Raw genomic sequence first — 14666 nt, 5'->3', positions numbered from 1 at the left:
CGGCTGGGCCCGGCTTTGGACCCCCGCGGGCCGCCCCCTCCCACCAGCCCACCTGCCGAGCTGAGCGCTGACGTCCGCGCTCGGGTCCCAGCTGGTTGGGAGAGTAGCGGCAGTCGCCGAGGCCTCAGAATTGGAAAGTCAGATCTCAGCGGGATGGCCGGGTACCCGCTCTCTTTCCAGGCCTGGACTCTGGATCCATGTTGGATCGGCTGCTCTTTTGTCGCTGGGGAGGGGTGTAAAGGGTCGCTTTGGTCTCGGACTTGGTGATGGTGTTTTCTAACCGTGAATGGCTGGAGGAAAGTGCCCTGAGCATGGACCTTTAGGGTCTGTTGAGAAGCGGAGCTGCTGTTAGTCTGCCAAACCGAACTCCTTGAGCCCAGAACAGAATAGAATCAATTCTGATTCATTTCTAACATATCAGCACGTAGGTGCAAAATAGTGGTTTAATCAGTGGAATGAATGAAGAATGAAAATGCAGGAATGGAGATGTATGCAACACTGGGATAGTTCGTCTCAAAGCAGAATGAGGCATAATCTGTTCCTAATATCTCACCTCTTAGTTTTTAATTTGTTTAATAAATATTTAGTGCCTTCTGTGTACAAGGCATACTGTTGTGAAATACAGCAAAAACAAGTTAGATAAGGCTGACCTTCGAACCTTCACATACCTGGAAGGAAGCACACAAGCTTATACATAAATAACTTCAGAATGACAAAATGTTGTAAAAAAGAAAATGAAGTAATGTAATAACAACAGGAGGAGGCAGTTGGTCAGAGGCTTTCCCTGTTTGAACTCAGACCTAGAACTAATGCAGACCCAGCTACAAGATCTGGTCTGGGGGAGGGCATCCCAGGCAGAGGGCACAGGCAAATGTACAGGCTGGAATAAACTTAACAAATTTGAAGAACCAGATCACTGGATAGTAGGCATAGTTGGCAAAAGAGGCTGGGATGGTCACACAGGGACCAGATCCCATAGGTTCTTTTAGGCTCTAGGAACAATGTATGCTTCTTTTATTCCACTTTGTACACTGTTGCTAAATTAGCACTTCAAAAAACAGTACCTCTTGAAGACACCTCTTCTGCCCAGAAACCACCCCACAAGCCCTAAGGCCTTCTGAATATCCTTAGCAAGAAATTCGAAGCAGGGTCCTCCCTGGTGGCCCAACAGATTAAAGCACAGCCCTACAAAGTTAGCCTCAGCACTACAAAGTTAGCCTCAGCCACTTCAGCACTAGTTAGGTCCCGGGCCAGGGAGGTGACCCATATGGCACAGCAGACTTCCCGTCTCGCCCACTGCTCCCCCTCAGCAATGTACTTCATCAGTCTGCCTGCTCTGTTCCCCACTCTGTCTCTGGTGAATCCTCTCACTGCCTCTAGACCTCTGGCCTGTACCCCAGTTAAGTATGTACAAATAAACAAATCTTAAAAAAAAAAAATTCGAAGCAATCCTACTTCTATCTAGTTTTTATTTCATCATGTCCTCACTAAAATTTTTATTATTTGCTAACCCCTGTACATACTTTGTATATTTTCATTCTATACCCTTTCCTTCAAATTGTTTTCAACGTCTTATGTGTGCACAAAGTGTTAAGAAAGTGTTTAATAGCAATTCTCTATTATTTTCCTCCCATTATCTCTTTTAAAAACCTCTATTTCTTGAATTATGTTTTCTAGACATTGCTGACTGATTTTCAATTTTGATAGATGTCTTCTACCTCCTACAACTTACTAATTTACTTAAATTAGTAAGACCACACTTTTTGATTAAAATGACATAGTACTTACTACCAACATTTGACTATGAATATGTTTCTTTTACATTTTGTTTCCCCTGGCATTAATCACTACTTTGCTGTTTCATTTTATGGTATACTTACTAAGTCTTTACAAACATTACACATCGTCTAGTAGTATCTCAATGCATATTTTGTTCATGCAAACATATTAGATAAACCATCAATTCCACTTCTCTCAAGTTTTGTTCTGTTTCTGGTCTCCACTGCTGGCTACCGCAGCCTGTACAGTTGCCACTCTGCATCATCTTCACAATTCCCTTTGCTTCTCTGTGTTGGATCTCCCTACCCAGATTCTTTACTCCTTTGCTTTTGTAAATATATTCTTTGGTAGCTTTCCTTGAAAGCATGGGAAATAATTTTTTTTTTTGAGAATTTACAAGTCTGAAATTATGATTCTGAATTGGAAGTTTCTTTCAGAATTCTCAGGGTATCATTCCAATGGTTTTCTAGTTTCCAATGTTGCTATCTACCAACCAGTTAGCTCTTTTCCCTAAGCCTGTTACAGAATAATTTCCACAGAAAGGGGTGTTACAGGACAACCCCAATGTGAAATGTGTTGCCTTACTCTGAGTCCTCACCCACATGCTTAAATGAGACTTACAGTGACTCACCTTATAATGACTTATAATAAGACTAAACTGCAAGTACACATAAAAAGGTTAGTAAAGAATTTATCTACGAAAAAGAAAAAAAAAAAAAAGAATAACCCAGGGAGAAAGAGAAATAAATTGGTAAATGCATTTTACCAGTTTTGCTGAGCTGGGATCCCAGTATAGCATAGTGAAAACCAAGTACCCCCCCAATTCTCACGTTTGATTATATACCAGGCCTGACTGTTTTAACTCTTAGTTCCCAGCAATCTTCCCTTGGGTGATGATGACATATGGGATTTGTAGTCACTGGTGTCTTAGATCTCTTTGGTTGAAAGGGTTCACCAGAGATAGCGTGGGAAAACAGGCAGGTTGACTGAAATACACTGCTGAGCGGAGTAGGGGCAAGACAGGAGAGGTCTGCTGTGCCATGTGGATAGTTCCCATACTGGAGAGTGGGTGCAGACAGCTTCTTGGTGCTGTGACTCAACCTCTTGTGCCACCAGGGATATCTAATATAGTTTTTTTTTTTTTTAAAATAGCACTTTTCCATACACACGTTTTCCCTTTGATTTGAGGATAATTGTAGTACTTTTCCCTCCTGAAATGTTCAGAAAGTTCCCTAGTCAGTTTCCTTGAACTGTTTGCTTTTTTGGTCTCTGCCTTTCAAGTTGCAAGTTTCTTCAAATGCTCAAGTGAAAAGCCAATTGAAAGCTCTGTTAATACTCAAGGCTTATTAACTAACAGGCTTCACTGTAGGACAATCAAGTGGAGGGGAAGATGGATTTTTTTTTTCCCCAAGAAAACAAAATGTTTATAGGCTTTTTTTCTGCAATTGTGGTTTGCTTTAGCCTGGGAGGTATAAGTCCTATTGTTTGCTTTCATTTAATTCCACATGTTCAATTTAGTACCTCACCCTCATCACCATCTTGCCTGCTGTTGAGTTCAGAGGCTCTAGTAGTTTATATTTAGAGGTTCTGAAATTTCATGGGGCTATTTTATTCATTGTACTGGGCACTCATGGAACACTTGGTCAGTCTGGAAACTCATTTAACCTTGGGTTCAGGAAACTATAAGTATTTCTTTTGATAATTTCCTCCCCCACTATTTCTCCAGAAACTAAATCTCCCATTTCCTGTAGGGGAGGAGTAATTACTCCTGGATCAGAAGAGGTGGGGACCTGGGGAAAGGGAGGGATGGGGTGAAGGCAGGAGTATGCTTAGGCATACAAATCTTAGGCTGATCCCCTCAGCCTATCCCCAGTTCTCAGCCCTGATTCTTACTTCTGTTGAGCATTTTCTGGGTTCAGAAGTACATTAACCTTGCTTCTTGCAAAAACTACCTCAGCAGGTTAGAACCCAACTTATTCTGCTAAGTCAACTGACTCTTTCCTCATTTCCTGAACTATCAAAGTGTTGATGTCTCTCACGCATTGTTATTACCTTGTATTTTATTAACTTGTGTTTTATTACTGAATTTTATGCCTTTTTTGAGTAATTCCTCTATTGGGGGTTTTCGAGAGACCACGAGGCTCTTGTATTAAATAAGTCATGTTTAAATGGAAATCATTTGCTTTACTTTTAATATTTTCATTTACCTTTTCCTGTTTTTTTTGAGGCTATGCAAGTATCACAATCCTCTAAGTTTTCCCTTATCACTATTAGAAAGAATCATTTCCTCTTAAAAAGTTCTATAGGTCACCTCTTATCTCTGCCGCCCATTAGATAAAAGATGCCCTATGTCTGTGTTTAACTACCCCCACTCAGTCCATGCCATAACCTTAGCATGAACCTCTAGCACTAGATCCTATATCTGACAAAGCAGAGAAGGAGATTTAATGAGTGTGAAAAGTGAATCAAGCCAAACTTTTGGGCCAGCCTGATTTTCCCTCTTTAGAAATACCCAGCAGTAAGAGGAAAAAGGAAATGCTCAGAAATGTCTTCAACCCCTCGGTAGTGTTCTCTTCCTCAGATTACTTTCCACCCGGTTGAAATGAAGAAGGCAATCATTTTACCTGTGATGTTCAGGAGGGTCATTTGTTACCACAGTGACATTTGCCACCATTTAAGTGTCAACAGAGTAAGTTATAGAAAGGTCACAAAGAGCTCAAAAAGATGAGACTGAAAGTGTACCTCACATTTGAAGTTAAAGATGACAAAACAGCAAACTGATAAACTCCAGCAAGAATCCAACAACAATCCTGGCTCTAAAAATTAGTTATGGGACCTCTCTGAACTTATCATCTGAAAAGGGCTAAGACCTACTTCTTAGGGCTGTTATGAAATTAAGTAATAAAAACATGAAAAATACTTAGCAAAATGCCTCTCAATAGTAGGGGAAAGCCCATTTCACAGGACCTCCCTGTATACTTAGGACATTCATCACTGACTCGGGTTGTAATTGTCTTGGGTAAATTCTTCATTGAATACTGAATATGCTGGAGCAGAAAGAATTCTGGATTATGAGGCTCAAGTTAGTGTGCCCTTCAAAAGCCATAAGATCTTGAACAAATTTCCTTATCTTTAGGATGAAGAGTGGTCTGGCTCCTCTGATAGTACTTCCCTGATAGAAGCAGCAGAATCAACCAGAAAAAGCATGAGGGGCTTGGGAGGTGGCTATTGATTGGGCTTTACATTTGCTTGTACCATCACCTTCTGTCAGAAAATATCCGGACTAGAACTCTCTATGGAAATAGGCTTAAGGTACCACTTAGGGCCACAAATCGGTCCACAGAAGCTAGAGAAGTATGTAAACCTCAGATAAAAGCCATGACAACAGCCAATTAGCAAGGTGCCACCTAGTGGCCATGGACATCCCTCTGCTTCTCCTCTCCCAGGAGTGGGGACAGGCTGCAGAGTCAGAGGTTCAGAACGCTGGTCATCTACTTGATTAGTCAAAATCGGAGAAAATAAATACAACTCTCTCCTTTTTTAATATTAACAAATACAAGCAGCAGATAGGACCAGTTGCTTTCTGCTGTTCCCTGAGGGAAAACCAGAGCACAAAGCTGTTCCTCTGGCCTTCCTCTAACTGTAGGGCCTGCCTAGCTCCTCCGAAGGCAGAAGCTTTGTTTAGTCCAGCTTCCTTCATCCCAACTTCCCGGTCAGGATGGGAGGCACACAGTTGCTGGCGGTGTGAAGAATACTGTAGTTCCAGCCTCTGCTCTGTCTCAGCCTGGGTGGTGGTTACTCATCCTTCTGAATTAGCCCCTCACTTGCCCTGGTTCAGGAGCCAGGAGGGCAGTCAGTCCACAGAGCAGGCAGCCCAACTTCAGTCATCTTCAGATGACTCCTCTTCTGCTTCTTTTAGCCACTGGATGAACCTCTGTAGCTATAAGGAAGCAGAGTCAAGAGCCACTGAGGGAGGGACACATAAAAAGCCTGAACTATCAGTCCCAGAGCCAAGGGCCAGGGAACCAGAGAGTCACCATGGTGGAAAGATGGCAGCCCCACTTACCTGTTGGTTCTTGCGCAACTGCCGGCCCTTGTCAGTTGTATCCCTGTGGCTGAACCAGTTCAGGATTGTTTCTTCAGCCAGGATCTCCAGCTGGTAGAACGCCATCAGCACCTGTAGGAGGCCAGCACAGGGTACCTCAGGGGTCTTATGGATATAGTGGATAACAGGAAGAGGAAGCAACATCTTAGCACCTCTCTGTAAGCAGCATCTCAGCTTCTACACAATAGGCAGCCTCCACCAAAATAGCTAAGAGTGAGCTGTTCACTCTGGTATTGGGGCAGGTATAACGTCCACAGCTATCACTGAGTAATGCCCGCACATTCCCAGGGCAACCTCTGAATGGCTGCTCACAAGCCTGGCTGCAAGCTGTGCTAAGCCAACAATAGGCACAATAGGAGGAGGTGGATGGTGCTGTTAACCAAACTCCATACTGGGTTCATGTGAGCCTCTGTTTTGCCTCCATGCAGGTCCCCCAGGCTTTTTTCAAAGCAGACGCAGGACCATGGAGTTTCAGGTGGTATTCACCTTGCCCATGGAAGGAGCAAGAGCTTCATGCTCCAGGAAGAAGTCCTCGATGGCTGCCAACGCTTCCAAATGGTCAGCTGCACGCTTTATATAGTTCCTAAAAACAGGATTCCAGGCCTTGAGCAGCTATGAAATAAAGAAGAAGGGAGTTGCAGCTGGAGCATTCACCTACACTGGGACAGCAAAGAAAAATCAATATTGACAACATGGGATTTTCATGACATGGAAAGACAAGAGGGACATGACATAGGGCCTGTGGAATCATATCAGAGGGACTTGAAAGTTGCTGGCAGTGAGAGTTCAGGAAAAAGAAATGACCCAGGGAAGGTGAAAAGGGGGTCAGATGCTGTAGACTATTTCCAGCTCAAAGGCTGATTTTGTTATGGGTCAAATAATTTTCAGAACCTGAAAATCCAGTCTGTTCTGGTTAGGAATCTGTATGGTCTGAATCCTTGAGTCTCAAAGCCACTTAATGTTGAAACTAATTGGATTTCTCTGGACCAGCCAAGGTTGCCCTAGAACCCAGGCAAGGAAAAAGGGACCACAAGTAACACCTATCCCACAAGACCTCTACTCGTGATTTCCTTTAAAGTTAAGCAAGCAAGGACGTGTATCTACCTCCGCCCAATCCCCTGTACCCAGCCCCAGTCTTTGCTCACAGGAAGCAGCAGGGCACAGTAGCGGTTTGGGTCAAGTGGAGAATCCATTTGTTGCAGGGGGAACTCCAGGACCACGTGGCTCAGTATCTGCATCACTTCCTTTAGGCTTATGTTGTAGGCGTACCTGTTGTGGGGAGACTGAAGTGACACCAGGGCCTTCACTGGCCCTCACTGCATGTTGCAGGGCTGAGACTTTGCAGACATTGGGAGAGGAAGTCAGATGTAACAAGGAAGGGCAAGATTTTAGACGAGGGAAGTCTGCTGAGGCTAGAGCTAATGTTCTCCTTGCTTTAAATGCTTCTGGCCTTGGATGTTGCCGGGAATAAGTTCCTATTCGGGGAAGAAACAGGAAACAATCTACCTGTCTGAGGTTACCCAAGGAGGAGAGAATAAGGAGGGCCTGCTCTTACTTGAGAGAGTTGATCTCTAAGACCAGATTGTCACAGGAAATATTCTCCTCCTTGCCCCGCTGTAGTGTTCCTAAGACTTCATTCTGGAAAACTAAAATCAAAGCACATATTAAGTTCATGGGGGCAACAACACTTCAGAATGTGTAAAGTCATGTAGCTCTGACTTTACACCAAACCCTTCCCGGGAGAAACACAAACATTTAGCTAGTTGATTCGGATGAGGAATAAACCAAAGGTCTTCTCCTTTCATCCTAGGACACGGCTTCCTGGCCTCTCACCTTTGACGTCGTCCATCTGTGGTGAGCCTGCCCGGCTGTCCAGCTCCTCAGAATCCATACTTCGCTCACTTTCAGTCTCGCTTGCTTCTTCCATATTAATTTTGAGTCCTGCGAACCAAGAAAGGATGAGTTAAAGAAAAAGAGCCTTTAATAAAGAGCAGTACATCCACCCTGTCTGCATAAAGTAAAGCACAATGTAGTTTTATTTCACAGTCTTTCAAAATAGTCTGATTTAACAGAAGAGGAGTACATAGGAATAAGGCCTAACTCACCCCATAGATTCTGCCGTAGCTCCTCCTCTTCTTCTGTGCTCATGCCTGCAGCTCTCCAGAGGTAGCCCTGGCCTGAAGCCCCAACTTCTGCTGGATTGTAACCTGGAAAAGGCACTGATCTTTAATAAAGGCCCAAGAGAGGTATTAATCCCTCCAGGAAGAAACACTGGTTTTCTATGGGGCAGAGATACACAGATGCCCCACACCTGCTGAGCCTCACACCTTTCAGCTTCACTTTCTCCTTTTTTTGGTCAGCCCCTGAATCGTCACTGAACTCGCCATCATCCTCATCTTCCTCTGCATCTGGAGGGTGCATAGAGATCACTGAGCCCTCAGGCAGCGTGATGTCTGGGCCCACTACAACCTAAGTGAGAAAAAATGGGTTGGAGAGACTCATTAGTGTGTTGAGGAAAAGTATATTCTGATAGTGAGAGTGACACTTTCCTAGGGCAAATAGAGTGTAAAGGAAACCTGTGGATTTGGACTCTCAATTCAGGCTGAGTTACGGGTGGACATAAGGTCCCTTCTGCGTTGACATGACCACGACTCAGTTTGGGGCCTGTGTGCAGTTATGAAACAGGTCTCACCTGGGAAGTGAGGACACAGCGTGGGTTCAGTGTAACGCTTTCCTTGACCTCAGCATTGTCACAGAGCAGAGACTGATGAATCTGTGCTCCTGTAGCCACTCGGACTCCCCGCCACAGGTAGGCCTGGTTCAGCACCACATTATCACCTGGCTCAGGACAGGAAGGACTCTTGGTCACTCAGAGGTCAACTCTAGACCAGGGCCATTTCTGGAGGACAGAGCTGACAACAACACAGCTTCCATGCAATTTGAATAGCCCATTCCCTAATTCACCAGAAACACCCACTCCCCTTCTAAGCCCAGGCCTGAGAATAGATACTGCTCAGCCTATACAGTCTTCACCAGGTTTACAATAATTACAGACTACCTAACTACAGGACTTAAGAACCTGAGAACCTTCAAGATTTCTGGGGACCCCTTGAACACAAGACCCTTATTAGACTCATACCCATGTTAGAAATAGAGCCAAATTATTCCAGTGATTATGTATTTGAGAGTTAGAACCACATCCCTATAACCAAAGTGAGTTACCAAGAGGTTATACAGGCAGTTATGGTGAAGCAAACAAAGCACTGGGTTTACAATCATAATACAAGTCTTAGCTTTTATTAGCTCTGACCTCTTTAAGCTTATTTACTTATTTATAAACTGTGGGGGTAAGTAATACCTACTTCACAAGGTTTGTGAAATGTAAGCAAAAGCCCTTTGTAAACTATAATGCACCTAACAGATGTTATTACTTTATATTAATTATCTACTTGGTCTGGGTGTGAATATAGGGCACCTAGCATGTGAAGAGTCACCCAACATGAAAGTTACAGGTCATAAATTTAAGTGCCACTGTTTTAAAGTCCGGTCCCCTCCTTAATTAAGGTAGCCACTCCAGTTCCTTACACCCAAGGACTACCCCCTTTGTATCCTCTTCTGGAGACATGGGGAGCCCCTCAGGTGTTGCTCCTAGGATGGCCAGCTTGACTTCCCCACCTGTGCTTACCAATGCAGCAGTCAGGGCCGATGACACTGTTGGTGATGGAGCAATTACTGCCAATGACAGTGCCAGAGCCCAGGAGTACATTTTCCTCCAGAATGCTGCCATGGCCCAGGCTGACCTCAGGCCCTCGGTAGATGTTATGCCGGGAATGAGTGCAGCTTTGGTTTGTGTGGTCAGTGAAGTTTGCCTCTGGTGTGAGCGGGTAGACCCATCGGCGAATGACGTCAGCACAGACCGCAGCATACATATGTAGATTGGAGACTCGGGCACCATACTCCTTAGTTGTTACATGCATGTGGACCTGGTTCCCTAGGATCTGAATGAAGAGAAGGAAAGAGAGGCGAACCAAGTAAGAAAGACAGGAAGAACACTCCCAGGGACAACTCTCTTCTAACTTTAAGTTCCCCTCTACTTCTCAGTATCACAGTCAAATGACCTGAGACTTTTCTTTCTGTATAGCTTCTCCTTCCCTACCCTGGCTCTCTTCTCTCCTAAGCTCCATAAAATACAAAAGGGAGCCAAATGTTATCAGCATAAGATAAGATCAGATAAGATCATAATCCTCTCCTACAGAGGCAATGGGAGCTTTTTCTTACCTCTTCATTCACTAACAGGCCTCTCACAAAGTCATCTCGAGTTTGGTAGTCAAAGTTGTCTGTAAAGAGCTCAGCCACCTGTGGCAGGAGATGTGAGGAGCAAAAGGAAGCAAAGGTAAGTCCCCAGAGGCCTATCAGCAGCACCTAAGACCGCAGAACATGGGTCAGAATTCCAAGAAGGCCCCAACCCAATGGGGTACTGGAGTCAAGATGACAACACTTAATTAATTTGGACAGATTAATGAATGAGGGAACAGAAATAAACACTGGCCTTCTCAAGGGGCAGTAATATACCCTCAGGAATTCTACTCTTTGGATATGCTGCACAGCCTAAGGAGCTTACCTGCGGAGAACAGATGCTGATGTGACAATCTAGTAAGTCATAGCGAATCTCCACTCCATCTCCACTGCCCTGGAACAAGCTCTGTGGGGAAAAGTCACAAGAACTGTAACAACTATTCCTCTTGCCGAAGCTGGTCACTTTCCCACCTGAACCTCAGATACCCACATACCAGAGGAAAAGAAAAGCGTCGAAGGCCTTGGGTCTTTTGGAAATGGAGAACCCGGTTTGTGGCACTATCTACAGCCACTACCACATTGTCCTCATGGCAACGAGTTGGGTGGCTGGGGGATGACTCCTTGAAGATCATTGTCATCACAGATACATTTTTTTCTAGCTTCCGCCTCAATCTATAGGAATTGAAGGGAGAGAGCTGCAAAAAACCAATCTGAGGGCTCTGTTGAGCCCAACCCTTGTCTCTACCATTCCTCCAACCTGACCTGTGTTCCTCCAGTGCTTTGGTTATATTGATGTTTGAAATGACATCCCCATACACCAGAAGGAAGTCAGAGCGCACCAAGGCCTTGGCATCAACATCACGAAGGACATCCCCCAGTGATCGATAGAGTTCTGATGTGATGATTCGTACCACATTGAGGGATGTAGGACGGCACCATTTGGACTTCCTAAGGAACGGGGGTGGTAGAGAGAAAACTGGGTAAATCAGGAATAAAGATCTTGTACACCTTCCCTAATCCTCCTACTTCCCTATTTGACTCCCTCTTTACGGCTTTTTTGAGTTCATGCCAGCGTCCTCAACTTCAGAGAGATTTATGAGCTATAATTAATGGTTTTGGCATCATTTGTCACCAGTCTTGTTTTATGGGTTAGAGAAACATGGTTATTTCCTCTCCCAATCTTGCCTCCTGTCTCCAAATGTGGGTTTGAACTAAACAATCCTGCTAGAATTAGAGTATACACAGTATTCTAGCAATACATTTTTTATGGGCTTTTCTTCTTCAAAAGTCCAAACCAAATTTAGAAGTATCTAAGGGAGACAAGTTCTACACTTTATTTTCTGAATTCATAAATACTGAAAGCCACTCTTTTTCAAGAGGATTTCACCAAACATGTTAAATGCTTACTATGTGCTTTGATACCAAGTTGGGGATCAGGAACACAACAATGAGGAAAAAGCTCAATATTTAGAAGCTCAGTGAATAGACAAAGAAGTTACTCTTATAACTTCTAAATCAGAATTATTAAGTAAAGTAAAATCTGGGCCCTCTCTGGTGGTGCAAGGGTTAAAGTACAGCAGTGTGAAGCTATCCACAGCCACTGTAACTTGAGTTTGATCCCAAGACAGGAAGGTGACCCAGGTGTAGAGGAAGACCTCTCCTGTCTCGCCCACTGATCCCCTCAGAAGTGTACTTCAGTCAGTCTGCCTGTTCTGTTGATTCTGGAGAATCCTCTTCATCCCTACACCTCTGGCCTGTTCTCCAGTTCTTGTATGCATAAAATAAATAAATCTTAAGAAAAAACAGTAAAACCCATGGGGACCCAACTGTGAGATTCAGAAAACCTCAGATGCTATTCTTTAATCTTTGTCACAGCTTCAGCTGCTCACTTCCAAAGAAGTGGGAGAATGCCTTTAGACTTTATGATGCAACCTAAATAGACACAATTTTCCCCTCACAATTTCCCTTCATTTAGTTATCCCCATACTAAAAAACTGGGGGAAAAAAATGGCAAAACATGGAAAGAAGAGTTGCAAGGCCTTACTGTAAATGTTCTTTGATTTGAGCAGCCTTCCAGCAACAAAAGACAAAGGTTTCCTGTACACCTGTGGCAGTCAGAAATTCCAGAGTGTAGTCAATTAGTGCCACATTGGCTAGGGGCAAGAGGACCTGGAGGATGATGGATGAAAGAAAAAAAAAAAATCAAATCTTAAATGCATGAAGGCCCTCTGCATATCATTTTCCACCACCAACAGAACTTTCATTTCTCTCTCAGTATTTGCAAAATACTACAGTTTTGCTTTATCATTTCAATTAAAAGTAACTAGATTCCTGTCTTTGATGTTTGAATGCTTTAAGCATCAGAGTTTAAGGTATGGCAATCTGGATAGTAGTAAGCATGGAATCTATTTGTTTAGCATCAGACAGAGATGCTAAAAGAATAGCAGACCACCTCTGACAAAGGATAACACTGGAAATCAATCATATCTCCAGGAATTTAAGGACCTCTTAGCAACCCCTTTCCCTATGAAATTTTCTTTCTTGATTCCTAGCAGGGGGGCTAATTATGCCCCAATCAGTAGCCCAAAATGAAAAGCCATTAAGCTTTCAGGGTGAGGAGGAGTTAAGATCTTCCCTAAATGGAATGCAGTTCCTTCTCTTTTAACCTGCGGCTGCTGAGTGACCTAGCAAACCCAGGATTAGCTCGGTCTAATTTCTAATTTCCCAGCTTCTGAGTTAAGATCTTCCCTAAGTGGAATGCAGTTCTTTCTCTTTTAACCGGAGGCTGCTTAGTGATATAGCAAAACCAGGATAGCTCGGTCTAATTTCTAACTTCCCAGCTTCTATAGGGGCTGCTGGCAACCAGTCACTGACCAATTGTTTTCCATTTGACAGATGGAACTGACTGTCATTAATACCGAAAATAAAAAATAGCACACTGCACAAGATTCGAAACAGCTGTGACTATATAGCATCAAGCCCCCTCCCCCTTTTTTCTTGGCATATGACCGCTCTCGGAGGCAAAAGGAGGTGATGTTCCATTTTACCTAAACAAGTCTTTTTATTCTGCATAAAGGCAGCGCAGCCTCCTTTGTGGGCATTAAATCTTGTGTGAAGCCTTCACACCAGCACTGCTTCTACATTTAGTTATCCGCATGCCTCTTCAACTTGAGGTCGACAACGCTACGAGTGCCCAAATCTGCCAGCCACTCATTTAGCCAGGCTGTCATCAGGGTTTTAAACGCTGTCCTCCTAACTAGATAAATCCAAATTTCAGGAGAAGAGGCTAGGACACATGTGCTTCTAGAGCACTCCTCACTAGGCGGCCAAAAAGATAACTTGCTCCAGCACCGCCAGCACTCATCCCTGGGTCGTGCGCGCGCGGCTCACCCGAGGTTGGTCCTTGGAGATGGGGAAGAAGCGGCGGTTGAAGCTATCAGCCACCAGCACTGCTTGTAGGGGCGGCGGCGGTTCCTCTTCCGCCCCTCTGGATGCTCCACCGCCGCCCCCGCCGCCGCTTCCCGGTGCACTGCCGCTTCGTTTGTTAGCCCGACTTGTCACCGCACCAGGCGGCAAGACTGCAGGGGCCGCCATCTTCTTCTCTCAGTCTACCGCCACTTCCGCTCGGAAATTGACACCGCACGCAGCAGGGGACAAAAAGGATCCTGTACTTGAAAGGCGAAAGACTAACCAAAGGCCGGGGCCGGGGCGGGGGCGGGGACGGGGCTGAGCCGAGCCGAGCCGCCCGTCCGCAGGGAGGACCTGTGGGTGCGCGGGGGCCGCATTCTGGACCCGGAGAAGCTGTTTTTTGAGGAGCGGCGCTTGGCCGACGAGCAGCGGGACTGCGGCGGCTGCATCCTGGCGCCGGGCTTCATCGACGTGCAGATCAACGGTGCGGCCCGGCCGGGGAGAGGGGGGCTCCGGAGGACCTCGGAGCACCGTGCGACCCCTGTGTTCCGTGCCCTCAGGTGGATTTGGCGTGGACTTCTCACAGGCAACGGAGGACGTGGGCTCAGGGGTCGACCTGGTGGCCCGGAGGATCCTGGCCCACGGAGTCACCTCCTTCTGCCCCACTTTGGTCACGTCCCCGCCGGAGGTTTATCACAAGGTGAGCTTGTGACTCCCTCGTGGGGGTGGGGCCCAGCGCCCAGCCCCGGGCTGTTGAGACCTCTGTTGAGATATTCTCCCCTCACACCCTGGGCCCCTGGGGGAGCCCCCGGCCGCCTTTGGGCCCAGGACCCTCGCCCTCCACCTGCTGCTCGCCCTCCCGGCCCTCACTGTGGCGGCAGCAGTGAGATTGCCTCCTCACCCAGGGTCGCTGGGCGCCGCCTTGGGCTGCCCTGGCCGGCCGGGCTCTCCCTTGTAGCATGTGGCCCCGTGGGCCAGCCGGAGTCCCTGGTGCATTTTCCTTTGGACGTGGGCCCCCACTTTTGCTCTGACGTGCTGCCCCCGACCTGTGGTCAGGGCGCGTGCTTCCCGGGGTCCT

At 45.8% G+C, this 14666-nt stretch overlaps 1 protein-coding gene across 1 annotated transcript; it reads right to left on the bottom strand.

The window, feature by feature from the left end:
- Positions 1-5302: 5302 nt before the first annotated feature.
- Positions 5303-13874, bottom strand: EIF2B5 (eukaryotic translation initiation factor 2B, subunit 5 epsilon, 82kDa). Its single transcript, XM_004675023.1, has 16 exons — positions 13571-13874; positions 12225-12349; positions 10943-11128; positions 10675-10852; positions 10506-10586; positions 10163-10240; positions 9570-9882; positions 8577-8722; positions 8212-8353; positions 7990-8091; positions 7718-7825; positions 7440-7530; positions 7030-7153; positions 6371-6496; positions 5846-5956; positions 5303-5719 (listed from the first exon to the last, which is right to left on the bottom strand). Exons 1-16 carry the CDS (start codon positions 13772-13774, stop codon positions 5660-5662), a joined length of 2175 nt encoding a protein of 724 aa, XP_004675080.1. The 5' UTR covers positions 13775-13874; the 3' UTR covers positions 5303-5659.
- Between the last annotated feature and the right edge of the window lie 792 nt (positions 13875-14666).

The sequence above is a fragment of the Condylura cristata genome, unplaced genomic scaffold, assembly GCF_000260355.1.
Source record: "Condylura cristata isolate star-nosed mole 26May11 unplaced genomic scaffold, ConCri1.0 scaffold00003, whole genome shotgun sequence".
NCBI lineage: Eukaryota > Metazoa > Chordata > Mammalia > Eulipotyphla > Talpidae > Condylura > Condylura cristata.
Note: the sequence above shows the minus strand (reverse complement) of the source record. Positions and strands in the feature narration are given on the sequence as shown.

What these genes read in the sequence shown, in the direction of transcription:
- EIF2B5 (XM_004675023.1), bottom strand. Translation starts at nt 13,774, where the DNA reads ATGGCGGCCCCTGCAGTCTTGCCGCCTGGTGCGGTGACAAGTCGGGCT. An exon ending in TCAGCATCTGTTCTCCGCAG is followed by an intron (nt 10,241 to 10,505) that starts GTAAGCTCCTTA and finishes CTCCTGCCACAG; the next exon opens with GTGGCTGAGCTCTTTACAGA. An exon ending in ACAGATGGACGACGTCAAAG is followed by an intron (nt 7,531 to 7,717) that starts GTGAGAGGCCAG and finishes CTTTGATTTTAG; the next exon opens with TTTTCCAGAATGAAGTCTTA.